The sequence below is a fragment of the Anticarsia gemmatalis genome, chromosome 1, assembly GCF_050436995.1.
Source record: "Anticarsia gemmatalis isolate Benzon Research Colony breed Stoneville strain chromosome 1, ilAntGemm2 primary, whole genome shotgun sequence".
Lineage (NCBI taxonomy): Eukaryota > Metazoa > Arthropoda > Insecta > Lepidoptera > Erebidae > Anticarsia > Anticarsia gemmatalis.
Window position 1 is genome coordinate 4392060 of NC_134745.1, and position 23542 is coordinate 4415601.

General features: G+C 34.4%; 1 protein-coding gene across 1 annotated transcript; it reads left to right on the plus strand.

Moving 5' to 3' along the window:
* Positions 1 to 2239: 2239 nt before the first annotated feature.
* LOC142972464 (uncharacterized) lies at positions 2240 to 7247 on the plus strand. Its single transcript, XM_076113626.1, has 3 exons — positions 2240 to 2780; positions 5710 to 5905; positions 6129 to 7247. Exons 1-3 carry the CDS (start codon positions 2365 to 2367, stop codon positions 6300 to 6302), a joined length of 786 nt encoding a protein of 261 aa, XP_075969741.1. The 5' UTR covers positions 2240 to 2364; the 3' UTR covers positions 6303 to 7247.
* The last annotated feature ends 16295 nt before the right edge of the window (positions 7248 to 23542 follow it).

The following is a 23542-nucleotide window of genomic DNA, read 5'->3' on the forward strand; positions in this document are numbered from 1 at the left end:
AAAATCTTATATCGAAACTAAATCATTATCTTTTATTGTTATTGGTAATATCCGTTCCATGGTTTTGGAATGCGTCCAAGTCGTCCCATCTCCGGTTGGGATTTCCCCATTACGTCAACTAACTTATGGCTTTTACCGTAACACTAATGTACTTAAAAGGATACATATATATTACATCTTTATGCGAAATCTTAAGAAGTTATTAAATAATGAACATGATGTGATTTTTTTATTAACATACGCAACTTTCTTTGTTATGAATAAAAGGTATAACAGACTTTCATCCATTCTTAACTACGATGTTCAACATATAAGTATATTATGACATCTTTTGGCAAATAGCGTGCTTGCACGAAACTTCGTATCTACTACATACATAGGCACTAGATATTCTTTCCAGACTTGCCAACCCTGAGTAATGATAGGTCAATTTGCAAGCGACCAATGCGTTATGACAAGATAATGCCAGTTAGAGTTACGAGTCCATAATTTTCTTATTTTTCAAGTGAATTATGCATAAAGCAAGGACTAAACTGTTAATAAATGAGCACACTGTTAACTTAAAAATATGTTTATTTTAACACTGCATCACGCTGTTTTCGTCAATAAAAAAAAGCTTAACTTTATTACGACTCTGTTGATACCAATGCTACGAACTGGTGTTCCAAGTGCAAATTTAGGCGTTTAGTATGGAAGTAAATGTATTGTCTGTATGTCATCAACGTTATTTTAAGAGTTCAGTGGTGGCTTCAAAATTATATCGTTTGCCTGCGGTCGGCCCCTACTTAAATCTTCATACGTTCTACTTATTATTCGTGAAAATTTGACCCTAAAAACAACAGATTACTGGACTCAGATTTCATGATTTAGTTTTATTATTTGATCTTTTTGTAAATAATGATAATGATGAAAATCTATTTTTCACAAAGGTCGAGTAGCCATGACAAAGTTAAGTGTCACAGTGCAATCGAAAATATTAAATGGTAAAATATTTTTTTTGGGCAAAATAAAATTTACTTCATTATATTGCAATATTTATACGTTGATTTACGCTGCTTTTTATTGATTATATTATTCAACAATAATTTACGCAGAACCTTTACTACTTATACGGATTAATTAAATAAATAAAAATAAGTACATACATATACGCAGTTAAATTAAACAATATATTTTTACACTGAATAAGATTTCGACGCGTATCTAATGAAATTAAATAGTATGTGAAAATTATGATTATGGCTGTTAATGCTTGTGTGTGGTAATACAGTCTATTATGCGTAAATAATGTAAATATTATTTAGCTTTATTACTTATAAACACTTCACATTCAAAGATTTTTCTTCTTAGAGAAGACAAACTTAAGTTGTACATATACAAACTACAATCAGTCAGACTCTCGAAAAAATCTTTGCATATAATGATTATACTCGCACTTACACGTAAAGAGTCCAATAACATATTAAAAGAGTAAAATAAAAGTAATAATTTTTGCGTGTGTATACGTTAACAAGCCCGCGTTGACGTAAATTTGTATAACTGGTTCTCATAAGGAAGAAAATACCTCTAGATTACAGAAGTAGGTATAAAAACGTACGTTAAAATCGGTATCAGAATTTAGGAAATTCTACGATATTATTAGTGTTCATATCACAAGAACGGTACTCTTGGTAGGTCATGGCTAGCTTTCTTTAAAAAATCTAACGTTATTTTAATTGATAACAAAATATAGATTTAAAAAGTGTTCCAATCTCAAATGCGCCGCAACAACGGGATCTAAATGTTACAATCAAGATTGCTTATTTTAGAATTATATTCGTTTACCCTCTGACCTCTTGTCTAATAAAAAATATTAATTTATGCTTTTAAAATACGCATTTACAACCGATTAGAATAAATGGCCATCGCTCATTAAGTATTCGGTCAGTTTATTAATGGCTTTCATATAATGGACCACAGAGACATGTTTAATGAGCTAAATAAGCAGCACATCACTAATATTTGAACAAAACCCGTTCATCTGCTTCCGTGGCTCATCACACAATGTCAACGTGCTTAGACTATTTAACTGTACAAAGTAGGACACTTGGATTTCCCAATCACGAGCATCAGCCATCTAATTTTCCCGTTGCAGCTTAACTCGCCGGAGACAATAACGTCGTTAAATCGAAAAGGAATACATCTTCTATGGATATGGGCGTCAAGAAGAGGGGATGGATAGTTGGCAGGATGTCGTCTCAGGCGAAGCGCAGTGGGTTTTCTGAAGGCTGCGGCGCGTGCCGCATGCCAACACTGCGGATGACCTCGCACGACCCTATTAATACAAGATACATCGACGATCTCACGTAGTCTCCATTCACAACCATGAGGTTCATCTACAGGTGTTTGTGCTTCGCCTCTGTGCTGAAGATCGTAGTGCCGGCGCCGGCTAGCGGCTTCGTGTTCCCTGATGATAGGAGGCAAGAAAAGAAGTTGGAGTCGGTGATCACTCCACCCGTTCTGCCCGTTTTGGAACATCTGGAGCGTGATCCCAGCACTCTATTGCCGAACGAGCGAAAGCCTCTTACTCCTAGTGAAAAAGTGAAACCTAGATTCGGATTTGGGGGAGGTTTTAACGTGGCTCCCTCTGGAAATGGCGGCCTCTCAGCAAGTATAAGCAGTAGCGCTAATGGTGCAGGAGCCAGTCATTCAGCATCGCAGTCTTTTTCATTCGGCTTCAATGAAGGTTTCAGCGCTTCACACTCCGCTAGTCAAGCTTCTTCGTTCAATGGATTTGGAAGGTCAGTAACCTTGTTGTTAGCGTAGAACTAGTTAAGAATGTGACTGAACGACACGGATAAAAGACAGTGTGTCCTCTAACGGTCATCAATGAGCTATTCTCCTAGTTTCATGACATGTTTTTGTTACAAAATAGCTAAACCGTAATTTTCAAATACAATAAAAACTGTAATTTTGTAAAAGAGCGTAGCTGTTGCCGTCACGCGTGATTATATAAAAGCGTAGAGATTAAGTAAATATTATGGTGACGAATTTAATAACTTAGTTGTTAACAAAAAGTCCAAGATTATGAAATGTGTGGGGAAATAATGTATGAGTATGCCTTAAATGTTTCTAATGTAGTAATTTAGAGAGCCTTATATGGAGCTGGCTTGCTGGGTGTAAAATTAGAATAACTTGGGTTTTCTGACAGTGACTCAATGTTCCATTGGCATACTTTTACTAAAAGAGATATACTGAAATACTTTGTCACTTTATGTCTACATTATATTTTATTAGCACTTAAATTTTTATGCCCAGTCACATTGTAACCAAAACGGCGGGAGATACCTCAAGGTACTCGTTAACGATAATCAAAAAACAATTAGCCTTCTTTAAAGACATAATGTATTGATGGGGATGCTGTACTTTTTTCATACAATACATTAATTTTAATCTTTTATCATGTTCTTGAACTTTTACCGTATTATCATACAGAATTCGTTTCCCAGGTCATAAACTGGTATCAAGATGCTTCCTATAGCGACAAGAATACAAGATTAAATGTATTTGTAATTCAATTAGTGTTAATATTGCGCCAAATTTCATAATATTTTTTATTCCTATTTATCTGATGGTTTTTTGTATCACCCCTTATTATAAATCCTATTAGACCTTTTTCCCGTTCGGGACGGGTACGCTTGCTTTTATACAATCGTTTGTTACTTTTTTAAGGGTTGAACTAACCGACGATAACAAAATTTAAATAATTGTAACTTACTTATTTCTATTAAAAACACACACATGACGTACATGCGTAGGTACCTTTATTATGTGTAGTACATGTGTGTGTAAATTTTCGTGAAAACTAATTTCCTTGGAATTTGTTATTGTATAATACAAGGTGATACATGTTTACGTAGAATTATTACTGTATAAAACTAGGTTTCAGCCTTAAAAACACCTCTACCAATATTTGTTATGAATAAGTAAATTTTGCATAAACACTAATTTATACAACATATGGAAAACATTCGTAGCTTTATTGACGCTAACAATATAATATTAATATTAATTTAAATACGAATAGGCACATGACTCGTCTAGTTTACAAACTTTTATGGATTTTTGAAGTCAGTGACTATTTTTGAAGCTTGGTTTCCAACTACCTCCAATCTTTACGCTCAATTTAAACAAAGTTGGGTCTGTAGTTTATTAGTAAGAGCGTCACAGACCGACAGACAAACCTTTGCATTAATATTATTCGTATCTTTAATTTAACATGAATTTAAAGTTTGTAAGGATCGCACCGAGTGTTCTTTGGTCTCTCAACTCAACTCCTATAGACAAAAGGCGTGATTTTATGTATGTGCATATGCTATGTACGTATGTATTGTACCCGTTTATCGAAAAGTTTCCTACACAATGCATTGTGATATAATTTTACGAGCTCATAGTTGATGAGTTGTGGTTTATTTATGGTCGTTGTCAAAAGGTTCTAGTAAACAATGCTTAGGTAATTCTCCTGAGTAATTTCTTCTCCCTAGTTTTGTAGCAGTTTGTGTTTATGTGTAGCTTAGCGTCTTTAGTTAGTACTAGCTTGCATCACATAAGAGAGAATGGGTCAAAATGTTTCCCGTTTTTGTAGCATTTATTACTAATACTATTACTCCTATTGGTCGTACCGTGATAATATATAGCCTATAGCCTTTCTCGATAAATGTTAATAAATTTAAATAAAACTTGTTTACATACAGCAACTGCTTTGCTGATAATTAAATTCTTATACAAATTATACTTGCTCAAAATTAACGTAAATTGCATCAGCTGCAAATCTTGAAAAACAAAAGCCTGAAAAAAACATTTTGTAACAATATCATGACGTGAAAGTTTATTTACGCAAACACTTAACAGACGCGAGAAATAGTCTAAAACAATGATAACTAAAAACTGTACAACGAAGTTTATTCATTAAGTTCCATTGTTTCATGAAATATCAGCCAGCCTCTATTTAATGTACATATGAAGTAATCGTTTCGTTGTTACACATTTGTACTCAATTTGTAACATTATATATAAAATAAAAGTCTTTTATTATTCTTTATTATATTTATAAACTTTTCTTTACTCGTGTTATAAAAAATTATAACTTTCAGGTTTCAAAATTGTTTAAATTTCGGCTCTACCATAGAATTACTTCTCCTGTAATAAGATTTTAAGTTAATTCAAAATAAATTGATTTTAATCTATTGTGTAATGACAATAATAATATATGTACATACATTTTAATAATCCTGCTTATGTACTGGTACTCATATGCGTAAAACATTTGCTGTTTGTGTTTAAACATGTTTCCACTAGCAGGGTCGCATATTCGCCCAAATACGAATGACTGACGTAAACTTACAATGTACAAAGATTCCTTAGTAGGTTAATCAAACATGTTATTGCGAGTATCACTTTAAATATTACCAAGCGCGATATTTGCTTTACACCAAGCAAGTCCACAACCGCGATTTTTTACTACTATACACTGTAACAACCCTTTGCAATCGACACAATTATTTTGTTTGGAAACTTGATCAGCATTCCTAACGTGTGCCATAGAAAAAAAATATTAAGTACTTTTTAAATGTCAAACTCTCGATACTTGATAGTACCGACTGTAGAATATCACGGCACTTGATCACTCTGTACAAATATGCTTACAAATTTCGACATTTTCTATTTCAGTGGGTTCAGCGGCAGTCAGGCCAGTAGCCAGGCAGCTTCATTCGGCGGTGCAGGCCAGTCGGTCTCAGGAGCAGCCTCCTCTGCTTCCGCAGCTTCTTTGGGCCATGGCTTCGGACCAAGCTTCGGCGGCAGTCAGAGCCAGAGTGCCTCTTCAGCTTTCGGCTTTAACTCGCTGAACGGATTCCAGCAGCCTGATGTAAGTTGAAAATCTTGAATACCATGACCACACATATTTACTTTTAAAAACTAAATAAACAACACAGTTATGAATTAATTGATGTTAATTGTACCTACTATGAATTATAGTACAGTATTTGTAGTAGGTACAGTCAACCTCAAGTAAATCATTTTTATGCACCAACCTACAAGTAGCCTTAAGAAAACCTTCACGTATTATATTGTTTATCTTCTGTTTTCAGTTCTTCGGCGACGGCCTCTTGGACGTCAGACACAGAGGGTTTCCAAACTTCCCTCAATTCCCGACTTTCAATGGCAGAAGCAAGGGAGTAGGCGCGGCAGCCTTCAGATCAGGAAAGATTGGCCCATCAGCCAGGAGTGGCGATGACTTCTTAGCTGTACTCGTATCTGAATAAACTCAGTCTCTCTACTGGTGTAAAATGCTCAAGTGACAGTTCGACTGGATAGTCTTTTTAGACTGTTTGTATGCTATTTATTAGCAGTACTTTAATTTTTATACGTGCTTTCTCACGAGGCGATTATTTCAGTGTGTCATAGAAACGATGTAGCGAAATGAAGATCAACCAAAAATACGCCTCGTGTGAAAACATCAGTGATGGCAATACGTAGATCAGCAATTGTTTAAGCTAACAACATTTATTGTATAGCATGTGACTGAAATATTTTAGCATAAAAACGAAATTGACATCAACAAGCTCTCTACTAATATTTATATTGAATATATCACCATTATATAACCTAAATAACATAAAGAACAAACACTACATGTAATAATATTAAAAAAATTAATGAACAATTATGAAAAGACTGTTGTCAGCCTTTTTAGGCTTAAACTTTAGCAACATTCCCAGTCACACGCTTATCAATGAATGTGTAATGAACACCTGGATGAGATAGTGACTTCAATTTCGCAATATTTCGATACAGTTCAGGTTTATAATAGATTCAAGCAGTTGCTTCATTAGTTAGATACAAGTTTTGTAAGCTGATTAGTTCCATGTATGCATAATTATTACGTCACAATTTATGGAAGCCGAAGTATACTTGTGAGAGACACTTCTCTAAAGTACGGTGTCTTTAAGACCCTAAAACGTAACTTCATTGCATGGAAAAACTATTTCAGATGAAGTGATACAATTTTATTTTTACAGAATTCTTCGTAAATGTGTAAATTTGTTGTCATATTTGTACAAATAGAATCTGATCATAATTTCATTTATTTGCTGATGTTACGTATTATTAATGTAAGTCTGTTATGAAATGTTTTAGGTTACAATTTATTTATTATTAATTTATTACATAAGACTCAATGTTGAAACGACAATACAATAATAATTTTATGAAAACTGTTTTCTTATTCGTCCAATGGCCCCGGAATTTCCAGTTAACCACGGCAGATGAATTGCAGATGATCAGATGGCGTCAGGCAGAAAAATATTTATAACGAGGAAACCGCTTCAGTCATGACTTAAAATGTATAGGCGGGTTTAGGCCTTTTGAACAATGTACATATTAGAAGTTATCAAATAGTTTTCTGCTGAGACTATGCAATAGCGCCCAAAGACGCTTTCTTATATGAGAAGCCAGAATCAGCGATTAGGAGGTCTGGAAATCTCAAGAGGCACTTATTCAGCACAGGGCTACTAAAGTATCTGCACAAAATATGCTTTTCTAACTTACTACTTACTCCATATAGGTAACATTAGTTCTGTATTACACCTACGTCTACATAATAGCAAGTTGCCTGTCGTCGATTCTTTATATGCAACAATAAGCTTGCCCTCTTATTCATAAACATAAACACACTATAAACCTATTTTAGTTAAAACACAATTAAAATATGTTTTATCTTTTTCATTTCGCTAAGGAGTGAAAGAAACAAAACTCTCTATAAGTCTTTCATAACTTCATATATTTTAATTAATAAGAAGATTACTCAATGTAGTTGTTACGTTATAAATATAGCATTTATAACTTTACTTTTCGTAGTTATATTCCTCTCTTGACGTAGGTATATCGTTCAAATAATTGAATATCAGTGAACGTGGATTTGCTAAGATATTACATAATGCACCAGTAAATGGTAAACCAATGCCTGCAAAATGAAACATTGTATTGTTCGTTCATTATTATCAGGCGTCTTAAGAAAAAACTACAATAGGTAAAAGACATAACGCAACATTTTTAAATCTTTAACTAATGTTATTAGTACATTTTCTTTACCTGTAAATTACCAAGCACGAAAAGCTATTAAGAAAAATCTATAAGATTATAAAAAAAGTACTTAAAAAGTTTAAAATAAAATAGTTCTTACAAAAAAAGCTAGGGGCGCTGATCACTTTTATACCGTCGATAGCGGCAGAAACATGCGGCACTGATCAGCGCCTCTTCTGTATTTTAAAGAATTCTGAGGTTAAAGGTTCTGAGGTACATTTAGCGACAATTTATCTATTCAATAGCGTTAAAACTCATACAATAAAAACGCTATTGGATAGATAAACTACCGCTAAATGTACTCGGAAACCGGGCGTTAGTAATTTATTTATTATCAATTGTATTTAATGTTAAGTATTCAGCGAGGAATTGAAGCACATTTAAGGATCGTTTGCATTAAATCGGTGTTGACGGAAACAATGACTCACTGGTATATCTTGATTCTTGTGCGATGATCTGACAGTGCTCTTTGTTTATAACCGAATTACGCAATGCTCTTTGCTAATTCGTGGTCGTTTCTATTCATTCTTGTGTCTGTTAGACTTCAATTGGGTATGAATAGATTATAATCTATTTTAAACACTTTGGGATACTGTACATATAACTAGTTTACGTGATTTCTCACAAAATGTAGCAGACATTTGTATATACTTCTGCGTAACAAATTGTGTACCTTTTGGACATCGAAACCTGTTAAAAACCCAATACATTTAATCCAAATATAAACGATACTTTGGTGTGTAGGGGAACGCAACCAGAGCAGTTTCATTGATTTCCCTACTATTTTATATTAAAGCAATGTAGCATGAGTTTATACGATAACTTAAAATTAATAGTTCCCTATAAGTTTGAACTCTGCCGAAGTTGCGAGTGTAAAGCAATCCAGAGTAAAATGCGTGATGATTCCCGTATAATATTAGATAATAAAGTGTTAATTTACCTACTTCACGATTACATGACATTCTATTCTAGGTGTAACAGGAAAATATCTTATACAATTTCCATTATCCTCGTTGCTATATATGAACCCAGATAGACTAAATTAAACGTTTACATTAACTCCGATTCAACGACCGGTATGTTGTGGAGGATAAAACAAAAAAGTGCAGAAAGCTTATTTTTATCCAAAGCTTGGCTCGACCGGTTCAATGGGTCCTTGAAGATGTCTGATACCTGTTTTACACATTTTATCGCAATTTTTGTAAAACTCTAGAAGTATAGGTATAGTAACTGCTTCTATCTAAAAGGTTGTGTATACTACTGTAGAATATGAGGTCTTGGATTCGATTCCCGTGATCCCGAATATTTTACTCATCAGTAGCCCGGAGTTTGATAACATGCTCAGTATACGGTGAAACATCGATATTTTCTAAAAACAGACAATTGAGAGGTTAAACAAGATTCAGTTTTCGGGCACCTACAATTTTCATGACGTATCTATCCTTTGCAGCCTTAGTTGTGAAGTAAGGAAAATTCACCGTTTACAATAATTTTTGTTTATCACACCCGTCTTATATCCAGTTTAGTCAAATATGCTGATTACCCGGAATACTTTTATAAAAGCATTCGGTCAAACAAGGCACCTCACACCAACTCACATTTTTACTACTACTCTATAATAGCAGTAAGTAAATACAATACATTGTGAACGGAATATTTCAAGACAACAGGTTGCATTACAAGTAAATTTTACCGCCCTTGTACCCAAAATAGATTATTCCATCGGCTTTATAAAGCCGCTTTTCTTACAACTTTATCAGAAGACCTTCACATCCAATATGGAGGTGAAGTGTACGAAAATAGTATTGTTCTTGCTGTTATTATTCTCATTATCATCTGTGACTGTTGTTGGTCAAATGGTCTGGTACCCTCAAGGACCAGGTCCAGGTCCAGTTGAATATACTGTGCCTGCTAATCAATTAAAGTACATTTACAACGGGTAAGAGAGAATTTAAATTGATCGTACTAATAATAATATAAGGAGAGGGACTGACGCAGAGGGACGGATGACCTTACATTTGTGTTTGCGTGGTCGGTTACTCACGCATATATAACGCATTTTTCTATTATTAAGTGAATATTTTCAATTCTGAAATAGGGGCAGTGTAACCTAAACAATTCAATGCTCGGAGATTCGCGTTCTTAAAACAATATATTCTTCCTAAGCCGCGATCGACTAGGGTAGTGGACTCATGCAACGACTTCGTTACTCAAGCGAAAGTGCGTATTTAAGTTTGTTTTACTGATAATTTAATTAAACCAATTGAACCGATATTGGTAACTTTGAACAGGGTTACAAATTATTATCCTGGGGAAAGACCAGCTAACTGTTTCAACAAATACCTACAAAGCTTAGCAAGTCACGGGGACAGTTAAATGATTGTAAATATAAAAGGAAATGACTGGTTGTTAATATTGAACGTGGTTATTTCTAGTCGCACTAACCGGCTATAGTGCGTACAGGTATTACATTCTGTACACTGTAGAAACAAATTAAAATATACCAGTCTTTTGTAAAACATGGTGCTAAATTGTGTATTAAAGAGCTCGCTGGTTGTATTGCTGATTATTACTTTAGCATGTGTCGTCAATGCCACGGAACATAGTGATGATGATAATGCAACTATCGTGCGCGTTAACATGAGACCCGTTTTTTCGCCCAAACGCATAATATTTTTATATAACAAGTAAGTGATATTTGTACGTTAGTTAATTAGATAAATGTATTGGTTAAACGGTTACAAGGATTTTCGTGTTCTTTGCTTTATAACTTTAATTATCTCTATAGGTTAGATTATAGGGTCGTGCATAGTATTTTTGCTCTTTTCAAATGGATATTGGACTATTTCTCAATTTTAGCCCGGAGGTTGGTTGTGTCCGGGAAATGGCAATAGATTCGTTCTCTGCTACATACTACAATTGTTAGTGGCGTGTGTGTGTATTTCATACACTATCTATACCTTCGAGTATAACAGGCGTGATAGTATGCTTGTAAGTTTTTTGGTTGTTGATATATATCTTATATTCATTTAAAGTACATTTATGGAAATCGATTTTAAATCTTTTATCGAATGTGGGCTTCAGTTTTCTAAATAACATTTTCATAGCATTGTGAAATTAATTTTCTTTTGAGCAAAACTTAATGACTGATCAATGCGTTTTCCCTGTTTTGTTTGAACAATTTTGTTTTAGCAATAATGACAGTGACTAAGGGATATCACAACACGAATAGTAAAAACGGAAAGTGCAAATCACAATAACTGAAAGTATATTCAAGGAAAAGTCAAGTTCATGGGTCATGGGTCATTCGTTATATTGCCTTATGTATATTTTTTTTAAGTTACCCTATTAATTCGATACTATCCACTTTATTATACGTCGGCACTTAATATCTTCGAATATATTTACGTCTTGCAAGGAGTGGCCAATATAAAAAATCTTGCTGCATGTAAAGGAGTCATGTAGACTGTCATCGCTCACGCTATGTTGCCGACGCACTTTCAATGCACCCCGGTCTTTGTTCGTTCATACAATTTCATACAATCCATGATTATGCCACGTAAAAAACAGCTGAAATGGCATGTACTCTCGATAATAAACACGACAAATAAAATAATTTATTGAATCTATAAATGTCCCACAGCTGGCCTAGGGTTTCACACCGATTTGTGTATGGGACTGCATTGGCATATCCGATTATAATGACTTATTAATCTTATATTATATCGCTAAACCAATACCAGCACTGACACGATAAATAATTGAAGAAAGTACAGCATATTTAACACCGGGTACAGCAATGGTTTATCTGACGTGCTACAAGCGCAGTTTCGTGATAATTATTCGAAAATTGTATCTCTGTAGTCCCTGTGCATTGTACAAGGTTTTTTAAAAACTCCCAACATCTTTATTGCATGTAAGACACTACGAAAGCTCTATAAATAGGCCGTTGGCAGGCTTATGCCTCATTTATACAAAGTATAACAACTCTCTCGTACATTTAACAATGGCGCGTAATCCGATACCTTTATTTGCGTCTTTATTTGTAATTTTTCTTTTACTCGTGGTGGGTTCGATGTCTGAAACGGTTAACAACGGTAACCATGGTAACCGACCTGTTCGCGGTCTTATTTACCCGCCGAAGACTATTAAAGAGATCTACGTTGCCTCTAGAACGTGAGTAACTTTATTTTCTTGAGGTTGTAGTTGATAGTCGTGTCGCATGAATTTCGTGTTGACGATCTTTTAGTGCATTCACATTATAGAAATCTGAATTTAAAACATTATAGCAGTGATAATCAAGTGGTATAAGTTGGCACTTCCCTCGCAAGTGGTCGACGCCGGACGGTTCGAACCCGAGGCAACACACCAATGACTTTCCGAAGTATTAGAAATAATTACCGCTTGCTCTAACGGTGAAGGAAAACATCGTGATGAAACCTTGCATGCCTAAAAATTTGTTTAATACATTTATTGAGGGCATGCAAAGTCCCCAACCCGCACTTAGCCAGCGACGTGGACTCAAGGCCTAACCCCTTCCTTTGTTTGGGAGCAGACCCTTGCCCAGCAGTGGAACATTAATGGATTTAAAAAAAAACAAAGCGTTAGTAGGGCATAGTGTGCAGTCTGATAATGCACACATCAAACTTGAGGCATAGTGACAATTATAATTGCCATTGAAATCTAATACTGTATTTTTAATGACATTGGTTACTATAAGTAATGGTTAATGGTGGTATTTCCTAGGTATTTGTAACAAGTTTCCTATATAAGCAATTGTTGGTATCCTTGTCATGTTACTCATAAAGCGAGCAGAGACACCGTCTCGTGGTCCATGAAGATGTATGTGTTTTCGCCGTTATTTTTATTGATATTTGTGTTGTGTTTCACGTTAATCAGTGCTTATAGGATCCCTGTTGGTCTCTCAGCGAATCAACTTAGAGAATTGTACATACACGGTCTTAGGTAAGAAATTATAATATCACTGTAATTGTTACCAACTACCAGGAATTTGATCGTATCAATGTTTGGGACCCCACGATACAGGCTCGCCTAGTGTGGGGACCACGGAATTTTACCAATTGTATTACCATAGCAATACGCAAAATGATCTCAGTAGTTGTAAGATAAAGCTTATAAGTAATGTTTTTATTTTTGTCTCAGTCATTTATTTATTTATTTTAAACTTAATATACAACTCTGTATAAAGGCGGACTTATGCCAGGGGCATTTTCTGCCAGTTATCTAGCCAGTTTTGACCAAGATAATTGAAAGAATATGCACTTATACCTTGAGTATAGTTATGTGTGTGTTTATAGTGTATATGTGTGGACTATTGCTATATCCGATAATAATGACTTATTAATCGTATTTTACCGCTAAACAATTACTGTACCGGTTAAACCAAAACCAGTACTGTCAGCCCCTATAAATAACTGCTGAAACTACTGTATATATTGTTACATTGAATGCACCAAATGGTTTAACTGTGGTGTTACAAGCGCAGTTTCGTAGTAACTGTACGAAAATTGTATCTCTCTAGTCCATGCGCTATGTACAAGGCTTTTTAAAAACTCCCAACATTATTATTCCATGTAAGATACTTCGAAAGCTCTATAAATAGGCCGTTGGCAGGCCTATGCCTCATTTATACAAAGTATAACAACTCTCTCGTACATTTAACAATGGCGCGTAATCCGATAACTTTATTTGCGTCTTTATTTGTAATTTTTCTTTTATTCGTGGTGGGTTCGATGTCTGAAACGAATAACAACGGTAACCATGGCAACGAATCTCTTTATTTTAGAATCCTTGCTCTTTTTTACCCGCCGAAGACTATAAAAGAGATCTACGTTACCCTTAGAACGTGAGTAACTTTATTTTCTTGAGGTTGTAGTTGATAGTCGTGTCGCATAAATTTTGTGTTGAGTCTTTTAGTGCATTCACATTCTGGAAATCAACCACATATAATTATTCTATCAACAAATATCTCCCTTTATTTATTAAAAATTATTTAAAAATAATTAAAGCGTTAAGTAGGGTATAGTCTGAAGTCTAATAATGCGGGCACACATCAAACTTGAGGCGTAGTGACAATTATAATTGCCGTTGAAATCTAATACTGTATTTTTAATGACATTGGTTACTATAAGTAATGGTTAATGGCGGTATTTCCTAGGTATTTGTAACAAGTTTCCTATAAAAGCAATTGTTGGTATCCTTGTCATGTTACTCATAAAGCGAGCACAGACACCGTCTCGTGGTCCATGAAGATGTATTTGTTTTCGACGTTATTTTTATTGATATTTGTGTTGTGTTTCACGTTAATCAGTGCTTATAGGATCCCTGTTGGTCTCTCAGCGAATCAACTTAGAGAATTGTACGCACACGGTCTTAGGTAAGAAATTATAATATCACTGTAATTGTTACTAACTACCAGGAATTTGAACGTATCAATGTTCGGGACTCCACGGTTCAGGCTCGCCTAGTGTGGGGACCACGGAATGTTACCAATTGTATTACCATAGCAATACGCAAAATGATCTCAGTAGTTGTAAGATAAAGCTTATGAGTAATGTTTTTATTTTGTCTCAGTCATTTATTTATTTATTTTAGACTTAATATACAACTCTGTATAAAGGCGGACTTATGCCAGGGGCATTTTCTGCCAGTTATCTAGCTAGTTTCGACCGAGATAATTGAAAGAATATGCACTTTTATTTACCTTAAGTATGTTTATAGTGTATATGTCTGGACTATTGCTATGTCCGATAATAATGGCTTATTAATCGTATTTTACCGCTAAACTATTACTGTACCGCTTAAACCAAAACCAGTACTGTCAGCCCCTATAAATAACTGCTGAAACTACGGTATATATACATTGAATGCACCAATGGTTTAACTGTGGTGCTACAAGCGCAGTTTCATGGTAACTGTACGAAAAGTGTATCTCTCTAGTTCATGCGCTATGTACAAGGCTTTTTAAAAACTCCCAACATTATTATTCCATGTAAGATACTGCGAAAGCTCTATAAATAGGCCGTTGGCAGGCCTATGCCTCATTTATACAAAGTATAACAACTCTCTCGTACATTTAACAATGGCGCGTAATCCGATAACTTTATTTACGTCTTTATTTCTAATTTTTCTTTTATTCGTGGTGGGTTCGATGTCTGAAACGAATAACAACGGTAACCATGGCAACCAATCTCTTTATTTTCCAATCCCTGCTCTTCTTTACCCGCCAAAGACTATTAAAGAGATCTACGTTACCTTTAAAACGTGAGTAACTTTATTTTTATTAATATTTGTGTTGTGTTTCACGTTAATCAGTGGTTCTAGTATCTCCGCTGCTCTCCCAGCGGTTCGACTAAAAAAACTGTACACAAATGGTGTTAGGTAAGAAATTATGACTGTAATTTTAACAACTTTTATGAATTTGGAAGTTACACCGAGTAGATGTCTTGATTAAGTAAATTTTAAGAATATCCTCTATTACTTTGAGTATAAATTATTATGTAAATTGCCGTGTTTATACATTTTGATAAACTTTTTGTATTTCTGTGGAATCTAGGGTTGTTAGTTAATATTAACAAAATTCTTAACAACCGACAAATGGAATGTTATTTTCTCTGTTGAGTACCTATCGTACTTTATTGTGGTTTGCCATATATAAATTTTTAACGAGACCTTTAACGAGACTCTGCTGTAGAGTGCCTAAACATTTACCCCTTAAGGGATGTTAGTCAAATTTATTTTTTTTGGCTTAGATCAATGGACGACTTTTAGATAATTATACTAATATTATAAATACTTAACTTTTTCAAAATTTACCCTAGGATATCTTTCCCGAAAAATAAGTCTCACATTTTAATAACCTATCTATGATTAATGTGCTAATCTTGACAATGTGCTCAGACTTGTTACATTAATACCTACTTGTGTTATTGTGTATATTTACCTTTACAAGCAATGGTAGGTATTCTTGGCCAGTTGCTTACGGAAAAGCTTAGAGACAGTCCTGTTCGTACAAAATATGAACTCTTTTTTACTTACTTATTATTATTAATCGTGTCGTATTATGTGGCTGTTTGTGCGTTCAAAGTACCTGGAAAAGTGGGCTTTTCATCTAGAACTATTATAGGCTTGTATAACGTTCATAGGTAAGAAATACCTTATTATCGAATACTTATTGATGCAGATGTATATTGTAACAATTTTTGTTCTTCCACAAGAGGTCATCTCTCAAAATAGATCGATGCGTGTATAAATGTAATATCATATAATTAAGGCGTAATTATTGAATACTATTGAAATTTTATATTTTTGGGAAATCCTGTAAACAATAGATTATATAATTTATTATGTGCAATTTCACTCAATCGATGAGACTAGAGGCCGCCCGCGACTTTGTCCACGTGGAAACTCTTCCCGTGTAAATCCTGTTCCCTCGGGAACTCCGGGATAAAAAGAAGCCTATGTTTATTCTGGGTCTTCAGCTACCTTTATACCAAATTTCATCGTAATCGGTTTAGCAGTATTTGCGTGAAAGAGTAACAAACGTCCATACATACATACAATCTCACAAACTTTCGCATTTATAATATTAGTAGGATGTAATATATAATATGGTGCAACAAAATAAGGAAGGAAAGGAAGAGTTGCGACGAGTTCGAATAGAATGTATAAAGCCAACAAGAGCCATTCATCGTTCACCTTAACATTTCTGTAACGAAAACATCATATTGAGGTTATTGGATGTTTACGTTGACGCAATTTAATTACTCACACGAATATTAGCACGGAGACGGTGAAGTACCAAGTACAAGGAAAACGACTAGTCTAGGGACCCTACTACACTCTCAAGTAAACTGACCTCATTATATTCAAGGACCTCTTTTTTCAAAGTCGGGTCACTTTATTTTAGTTTGTCAAAATTTTATCAAGTAACTGATAAGTACCTCCTATTCACGGGTGTTGTAACTGGCCGTTTTATAATGATCATTTGATCGAAAGCCCTAGTCCTATTCTGTATATTAAAGCTAAAAATCACCGAAATCGTTCCAGCGAATTAGAAATTGTAACAAACAGATATACATACAAAGTTACTTTAGTTTTACAAATATAAACTCGTATGAGTAAAACCAGAATTCTATTTATTTCAGTAAATTCCCATTTCGATAACACTATCTCTGACCAAAATTGTTTTTAAGAAGTAATCATTTTCTTATAGGTAATGATAAAAAAATGCTACTTAACTCAATTTAAACTCATCTCACGCAAGTAAAAATTCCATACCTTAAAGAGTACAACTTTATGAGAAATATGCTACAAAGACGGACACTTGACAATGCAACAGGGGCCTTTATAAGAATTAGTCAAAGTAGGTATCAAGCCAAGCTTTATAAGTTAAATGCGTGTAAACAAGTCCCTTTACAAACAAACAGTCCTTCAACAACAATGTACAGAATAAAAATGTGTTGGTTGTCGCGTTTGTGTTTCATAGTTATTTTGTTATGTGCCGTTAGTTTAGTTCTTTCCAGTGATATGGATTATAATAACACATGGCCTTTGAACCGCAATAACTTTTTTCCACCCGATAAATTGAAGAATCTTTATAATGCTACTCAGTAAGTATATACAAAGTCTCATTTAAGTAAATTAAACGGCTGGTTCTACTTTCTCTTCTTATGCGTATGACTAATTTTTTGAAGTGGTTTTCATGCAAACATTTGCTGCCACGTTGTAAATCGGTTAATAGTCCGTTTGTGAGTGGTGCCACCTGCACAATGTATTTTGGAGAACAGCTTTGAACATTTATTTGAACATTTAGGTAGTCGACAGTCGACAGAACCATTAATCGATTGAAAACTTCCATACCATTAATCGTTTTCAATCGCGTATAAGACCCGTTGCATTGTAATATTATGTGTACTAGTCGCGAGAGTTTAAAAAGGTTAACCATTAATCGAACTAGATAAAAAATACATTTTGCCTCGATAATTTTTATTAGATCTACTTCTTAACGAATACTAGGATGAAGATGAGATGCGATCCAATGTTGACGAATATTTGTAGTTACTCATTCTTCTGTACATACTAGTCTAGTACTGATTTAATACGCGGATCATGTCAGCGGTGTCGCCGACCGATCTCGTTTCAGGGTGAGCGACTATTAAGTAAGAATTTATGCAAATAATCATCTCATCTGTTCAATAGCTCACACATTATAAATTAAATCTAACATCATTCTAGTTTTAACGGTCGACCAGTTCTCGTGTGATATTAAAATTTAAAATGGTGAAGAGAAATTTGCTGGTACTGCTTTTATCTGTTCTGTTTTGTGTTGTCAATGGATGGACTATATTCCCTCTGCCGGGGTCGGCGGAGGTAGCGTCGGCACCGATTAACCATATAAAGCCTACACCAGTATTGCCGATAGTGTCCACCACTGAAGCATATAACCCTGTTGGTGTAACCTTGAAGCCGACTAGTGTTTTTGCCCCAGCTCTTTTCACTGCTGACGTTTCTAAAGTGCCAGCTCTTGCAACCGATTTACTCCCACCGAAGGTAAATTCTATGTGTTTCATCTCTATTTATTTTCTCAGTTCAATTTATTCCAGTCCATTATATTCTACTCAAAATTTTGTTTCAGTCTTTTTTGGGCCGGTTGTGTAATGTGCAGACTCCCGTAAAAAAGTAGTGCTTAGTAATTTTGGTTTTGTTTCCTGAAATGCTTTCCTCGCTGTATTCTATTTTGTATACACACAGAAACTTAAAAAAATTAAATGTCTTAGCATAAGATTTGGAACATTAGTTAACACCACACAAATATTTGCAGTTAAAACAAAAAAACTTTGAAAACAAATCAGATAGCTTTGTTATGGGAAATTTACGAAAAATAAAATTATTATTTATTAATAATAATTAAGCTAGCTACTATTAGCTAATTATTACAAAAATAATATGCAAACCATATCCCGCTGCTTTTTTATAATAATTCATTTAATTAAAAATGTATTGGAATGAAGTTTTAAGAAAAATTGTTGGTCATTCTTTTAAATGTTATATATTAAAATTAGCCTGCTCTTCTTCAAGGTCAGCTGGTATGTTTTCTGTGCCTAATTTATAAAAGTCTAGCAAGTTGTTTTGCATTAATCTGGCAACTATTATTACTTTATTATTTGAGATCATGACTAGTATCCCGCCAAAACAAGCTAAAATAAGTCTATATAATAATCCATATCCATACTAATATTATAAATGCGACAGTAGCTCTGTCTGTCTGTCCGTCTGTTACTCAATCACACCTAAACTAACTAAACCAATTTGCATGAAATTTGGTATGGAGATATCGATACCCGAGTAAGGACATAGGCTACTTTTTACCCCGGGAAAATGAAGCATAGTGGTAAAATTAAGGTGGCGAACGAAGTCGCGGGTAAAAGCTATATATATAAAACTCTTCCGTTTCGCTCGGTAGTTTCGGCTGTGCGTTAGCGTGCGAAACTACTGAGCGTTGAAAGTTGAAATTTGGTATGATGATGCCCTAGGATGTATAGACGAGCACTAAATTTTTTGAAAATTTCCTCCCCGAAGGAGGGAAACCTTTTATATGACAGATCAGCAATATAAATGTTATAAAAACGGGAAAACTAAACTTGTCAAAATAAGTTTACGCTAAACACGCTAGCGGCTGTAGTCTCCCCTCTTATCTACATTTAGGATGACATCGACTAATACCTACATAATTTACATAAACCTCGTGACTAGCTCAACTTAACAAATCACATAATTATGCCATATATTAGACTAAAATATCGTCACAAGATTTTTGCTCTACATCTTCTTCCGTATGCAATCCATCGCCTTTTTCGTCAACATTTTACATCCCACGCCTTTTAATTACGCAATGTATATCGAAATATCTAATTTAGGTTTTTGTCCTTGTCAATATTATAATAAGGCTAATAAATCCTAATTCGTCTTGAATTTAACTTTCGTCCGCCTTTTGGTTCAGAATTATATTATTTAAGTTTAATTGATTTAAAAAAATCGCTTTGACTTTATTGAATCAACAAACAATACATCCAACTAGCTCCTGTGCAATTATATCAGAAAGATCCATTTTTGGTCATCTCGAGTCACTTTAAGTCTTTTTCCCCAAAGAGTTCGTTTCTAGAAGGCGGTACAGGCATTAACACTTTGAGATTGCCAATAAGATGAGAAATTCGACCTAAACTAAAGAATGGATTAATTTTCATTGTGTATTCCTCTGGGTTGAAGTTGTGTCAACGGTAAAAAAGAACTATATTATATATGCAATATTAATTATCGATTCTCCATTTGACAAGCTTAAGATCTTAAAAACTACTTCTAAGTTGGTAACAGTCTACGAGCCTTTGTTTAAAACCTTACAAACTAATGACTGATTTATTTATATGTCACAGACTACTAATGTGTCATATTATTATCTTGACTGCAGTTCAAATGGTTATCAGATTTTGATACACGTCTCGCCTCATTCTCAATACGCCTTGCATTAATTACTATAGTTGCCAATATGAAGACGTGTTTGTTTATTTTCTTTATATTGGTTTTAATATTGTTTTTAAGTGATTGTAAGTTTGTTAGTAACCAAAACCCGGGAAAAATTGTAAAAAATATAGTGTCTTACCAACAGATACGTTTTTTGTACAACCAAACTGGCTAATAAGTATGGACTTTTATGTTTCTCGCAAGATATTATAACAAAGCTTGTATTTGCAGGGATTTTCTAAATTTTCTATTCGTAATAATACGACGGCATATGCTGGTCCACCTTGGTTGATTATGGCACAGGACAGATAGGTTTAGAAGGAAAGAAGGGAGACCGTTGCCCAGCATTGGAAGACATAAAGAGCTACTATATTTTTTAATGGCCATTCTATTCCCATATTCTCATGATAATCTAATGCTTTCCCAAAGTAGACGAGATTAAGCCCTAGTGCTTCGGTAAAAATGTAATTTATGCGTGAATTTGAAAGTAATATTTCGTTCTGCCTGTTCTTAGCTAACAAATGATGGAAAACGTTAACAAATTATTGGAATGGGATTGGAACGGGAAGTTTGTAAGGATCGTACCAAGTCGCATTCTTTGGTCTCTGCCTACCCGTATCCATAGGAAAGAGGCGTGATATTGTGTGTGTATGTACAATAACATTGCATTAAACATATTTTTTTCTCATTTGTTTCAGACCGAGTATACAGAATACAACGCTTAATTCATCAGGATGACAACCGCCATCGAATCCCCGCCTATACACTAAATAATATTCATTAAATACACATCATGACAGAAAAACTGGGTAAACTACCATTTGGGGAGTCCCACTCATAATAAATGTTGCCAATTTATTAACTGTATAATATGTAATTTTAGTTTTTCATAATAAATGTATACCTGACAAATTAAATTACACGTTTTTAGTTATGAATGTGTTGTTAATTATTGTTCGAGAATAGGGTTGTCGTCTTTATTATATAATTTTATATACCTATATTTTGGATTCTTTATCATTATTCTTTTTTACGTTTAGGCAAGTTTACTTACAGTAGATGCGAATGTATTGACTTTATATCAAGTCAAAGCATTGGCTTTATCGCAATTCCTCATATATTGAGATTTTTCTAATAGGATTCACAATAAATAAAACCAGGGAATTACACTGGGACCATGTAAAAACCTGCCACAAAAAATGACCAATTCCTGGAAAAAGGAGACTGTGTGGAGATCTACGAGTCAAGCAACTATAATCATTACACCACCACACCACAGACGTTGAAAAATACATACTAATAATAATATTACAAATACAAAAGTCTGTCTCTCTGTTATAATTTATCGACCAATACGTATTGCGACGAAATACGGGGATAGTCGAAGGCCAGTAATAAAACATGGGATACTTTTTTCACCCACTTTCCTGAACATAATGGGGGATCAAAGTTCGTGAGGATCTGAGCAAGCGAACTAAAAGGTTTTTTTTTTTGGAAACTCCCGCACTAAGCTCTTGTGTCGCGGGGACTTTTACAAACATATAAACAACGGACACAAAACAGACCCTAAACAACTGTTTATGGTTTGCTCGAATATTTATTCCGTGTGGAAATCGAGCTCACGACCACCGGACACGTGGCGACTATCTTGACCAGTGCGCACAGAGGTTCCTAGAAGCGTGAGTGATACCCCTACTGATAATACTTGACGTATCACTATTCACTACAACGCTTTGTCTCGCATGGTGTACGCTGGACGCGGAGAATCCCCGCCGACCGACCAAACCACTCTATTAAATAAACCAAACAAGATCTATTGCGTTTTATTTACATCATCACAATACAATACATGCATAAAATACATGTCTTATAGCTGCTTAGAATACAAACTGATGATTGTATAGAAAAATGACAATGTGTTTCTATAATTTGTTTTGCGACGGAGATCTACACAAGGTTTTGTTTTGGCAAGTTTAACTTACTCCTGACATCTTCGACTTAGCCATGATGACGTAAATTAAACTTAAAATTGTCCCACTGCATAAAAAATAAAAAGTTCTCAAAAGTCTTATCTAGCCTTAATCAATAAAATTCTCAAAAACTTTACTACAAAAAAGGTTGGCTAGTCTGGGCATTGTTCTTTCTACATGAATTTAAGAAGCAAGTAGCAGTTGTTTGCATAAATGTGGAAAAAATCGAGAGCATCTTAGCAAACTACCATGATTTTAGAATTTAAGTGGTGCAGCATACGTTGTTGTTTTTCACGTCACAAACTCAAGCACATTGTTCAGACAACGAGATTCGGTGTATATCACATCAGAAGGCTTACGAAAATGAAGCATAAAAAAACTGTAAAATACTAGTTACTTTACTATATTTATTGATATAAACATCTATATATAGCGCCTACTAACTGCAACTAGTTTACTTACTAATTACTTTACTATATTTATAGATATAAATATCTATAAATAGCGCCTACTAATAGAAGATGAGCAAGTGTCAAGTGATTTACAACAATGTATATCAACGATTTTATGACACTTCGCACGTTCGCTGAGAAATAAATACTTAAGAGCCTTTTCACATAAGATGACATCTGAATCGATATCGGAAAATCAGACTCCTTTAAAATAAAATTAGGAGTCTTAGAAAATTATGAAGTTGCTAAATTCCAGTGTATGTAAAATGTTCCCATTATGTCAGCTGTGTGAATATTGTGGTGACTGAAACTCAGGAGACTAGGTATTTTAAGATAAAACCAAGTTGAACATTTGTAATTTTGTCCCTAAATCATGATCATGATTATTTGTCATCATATAAGGATCATAACTGCAGTATATCTATGTTTATTACAAACAATATAATACACTCCTTAATA

Excerpts from the sequence above, each read along its gene's own strand:
- LOC142972464 (XM_076113626.1), top strand. The coding sequence starts at position 2,365 with ATGAGGTTCATCTACAGGTGTTTGTGCTTCGCCTCTGTGCTGAAGATC. Across the intron at positions 2,781-5,709 it reads TCGTTCAATGGATTTGGAAG|TGGGTTCAGCGGCAGTCAGG; the intron begins GTCAGTAACCTT and ends TTTCTATTTCAG. Across the intron at positions 5,906-6,128 it reads ACGGATTCCAGCAGCCTGAT|TTCTTCGGCGACGGCCTCTT; the intron begins GTAAGTTGAAAA and ends TTCTGTTTTCAG.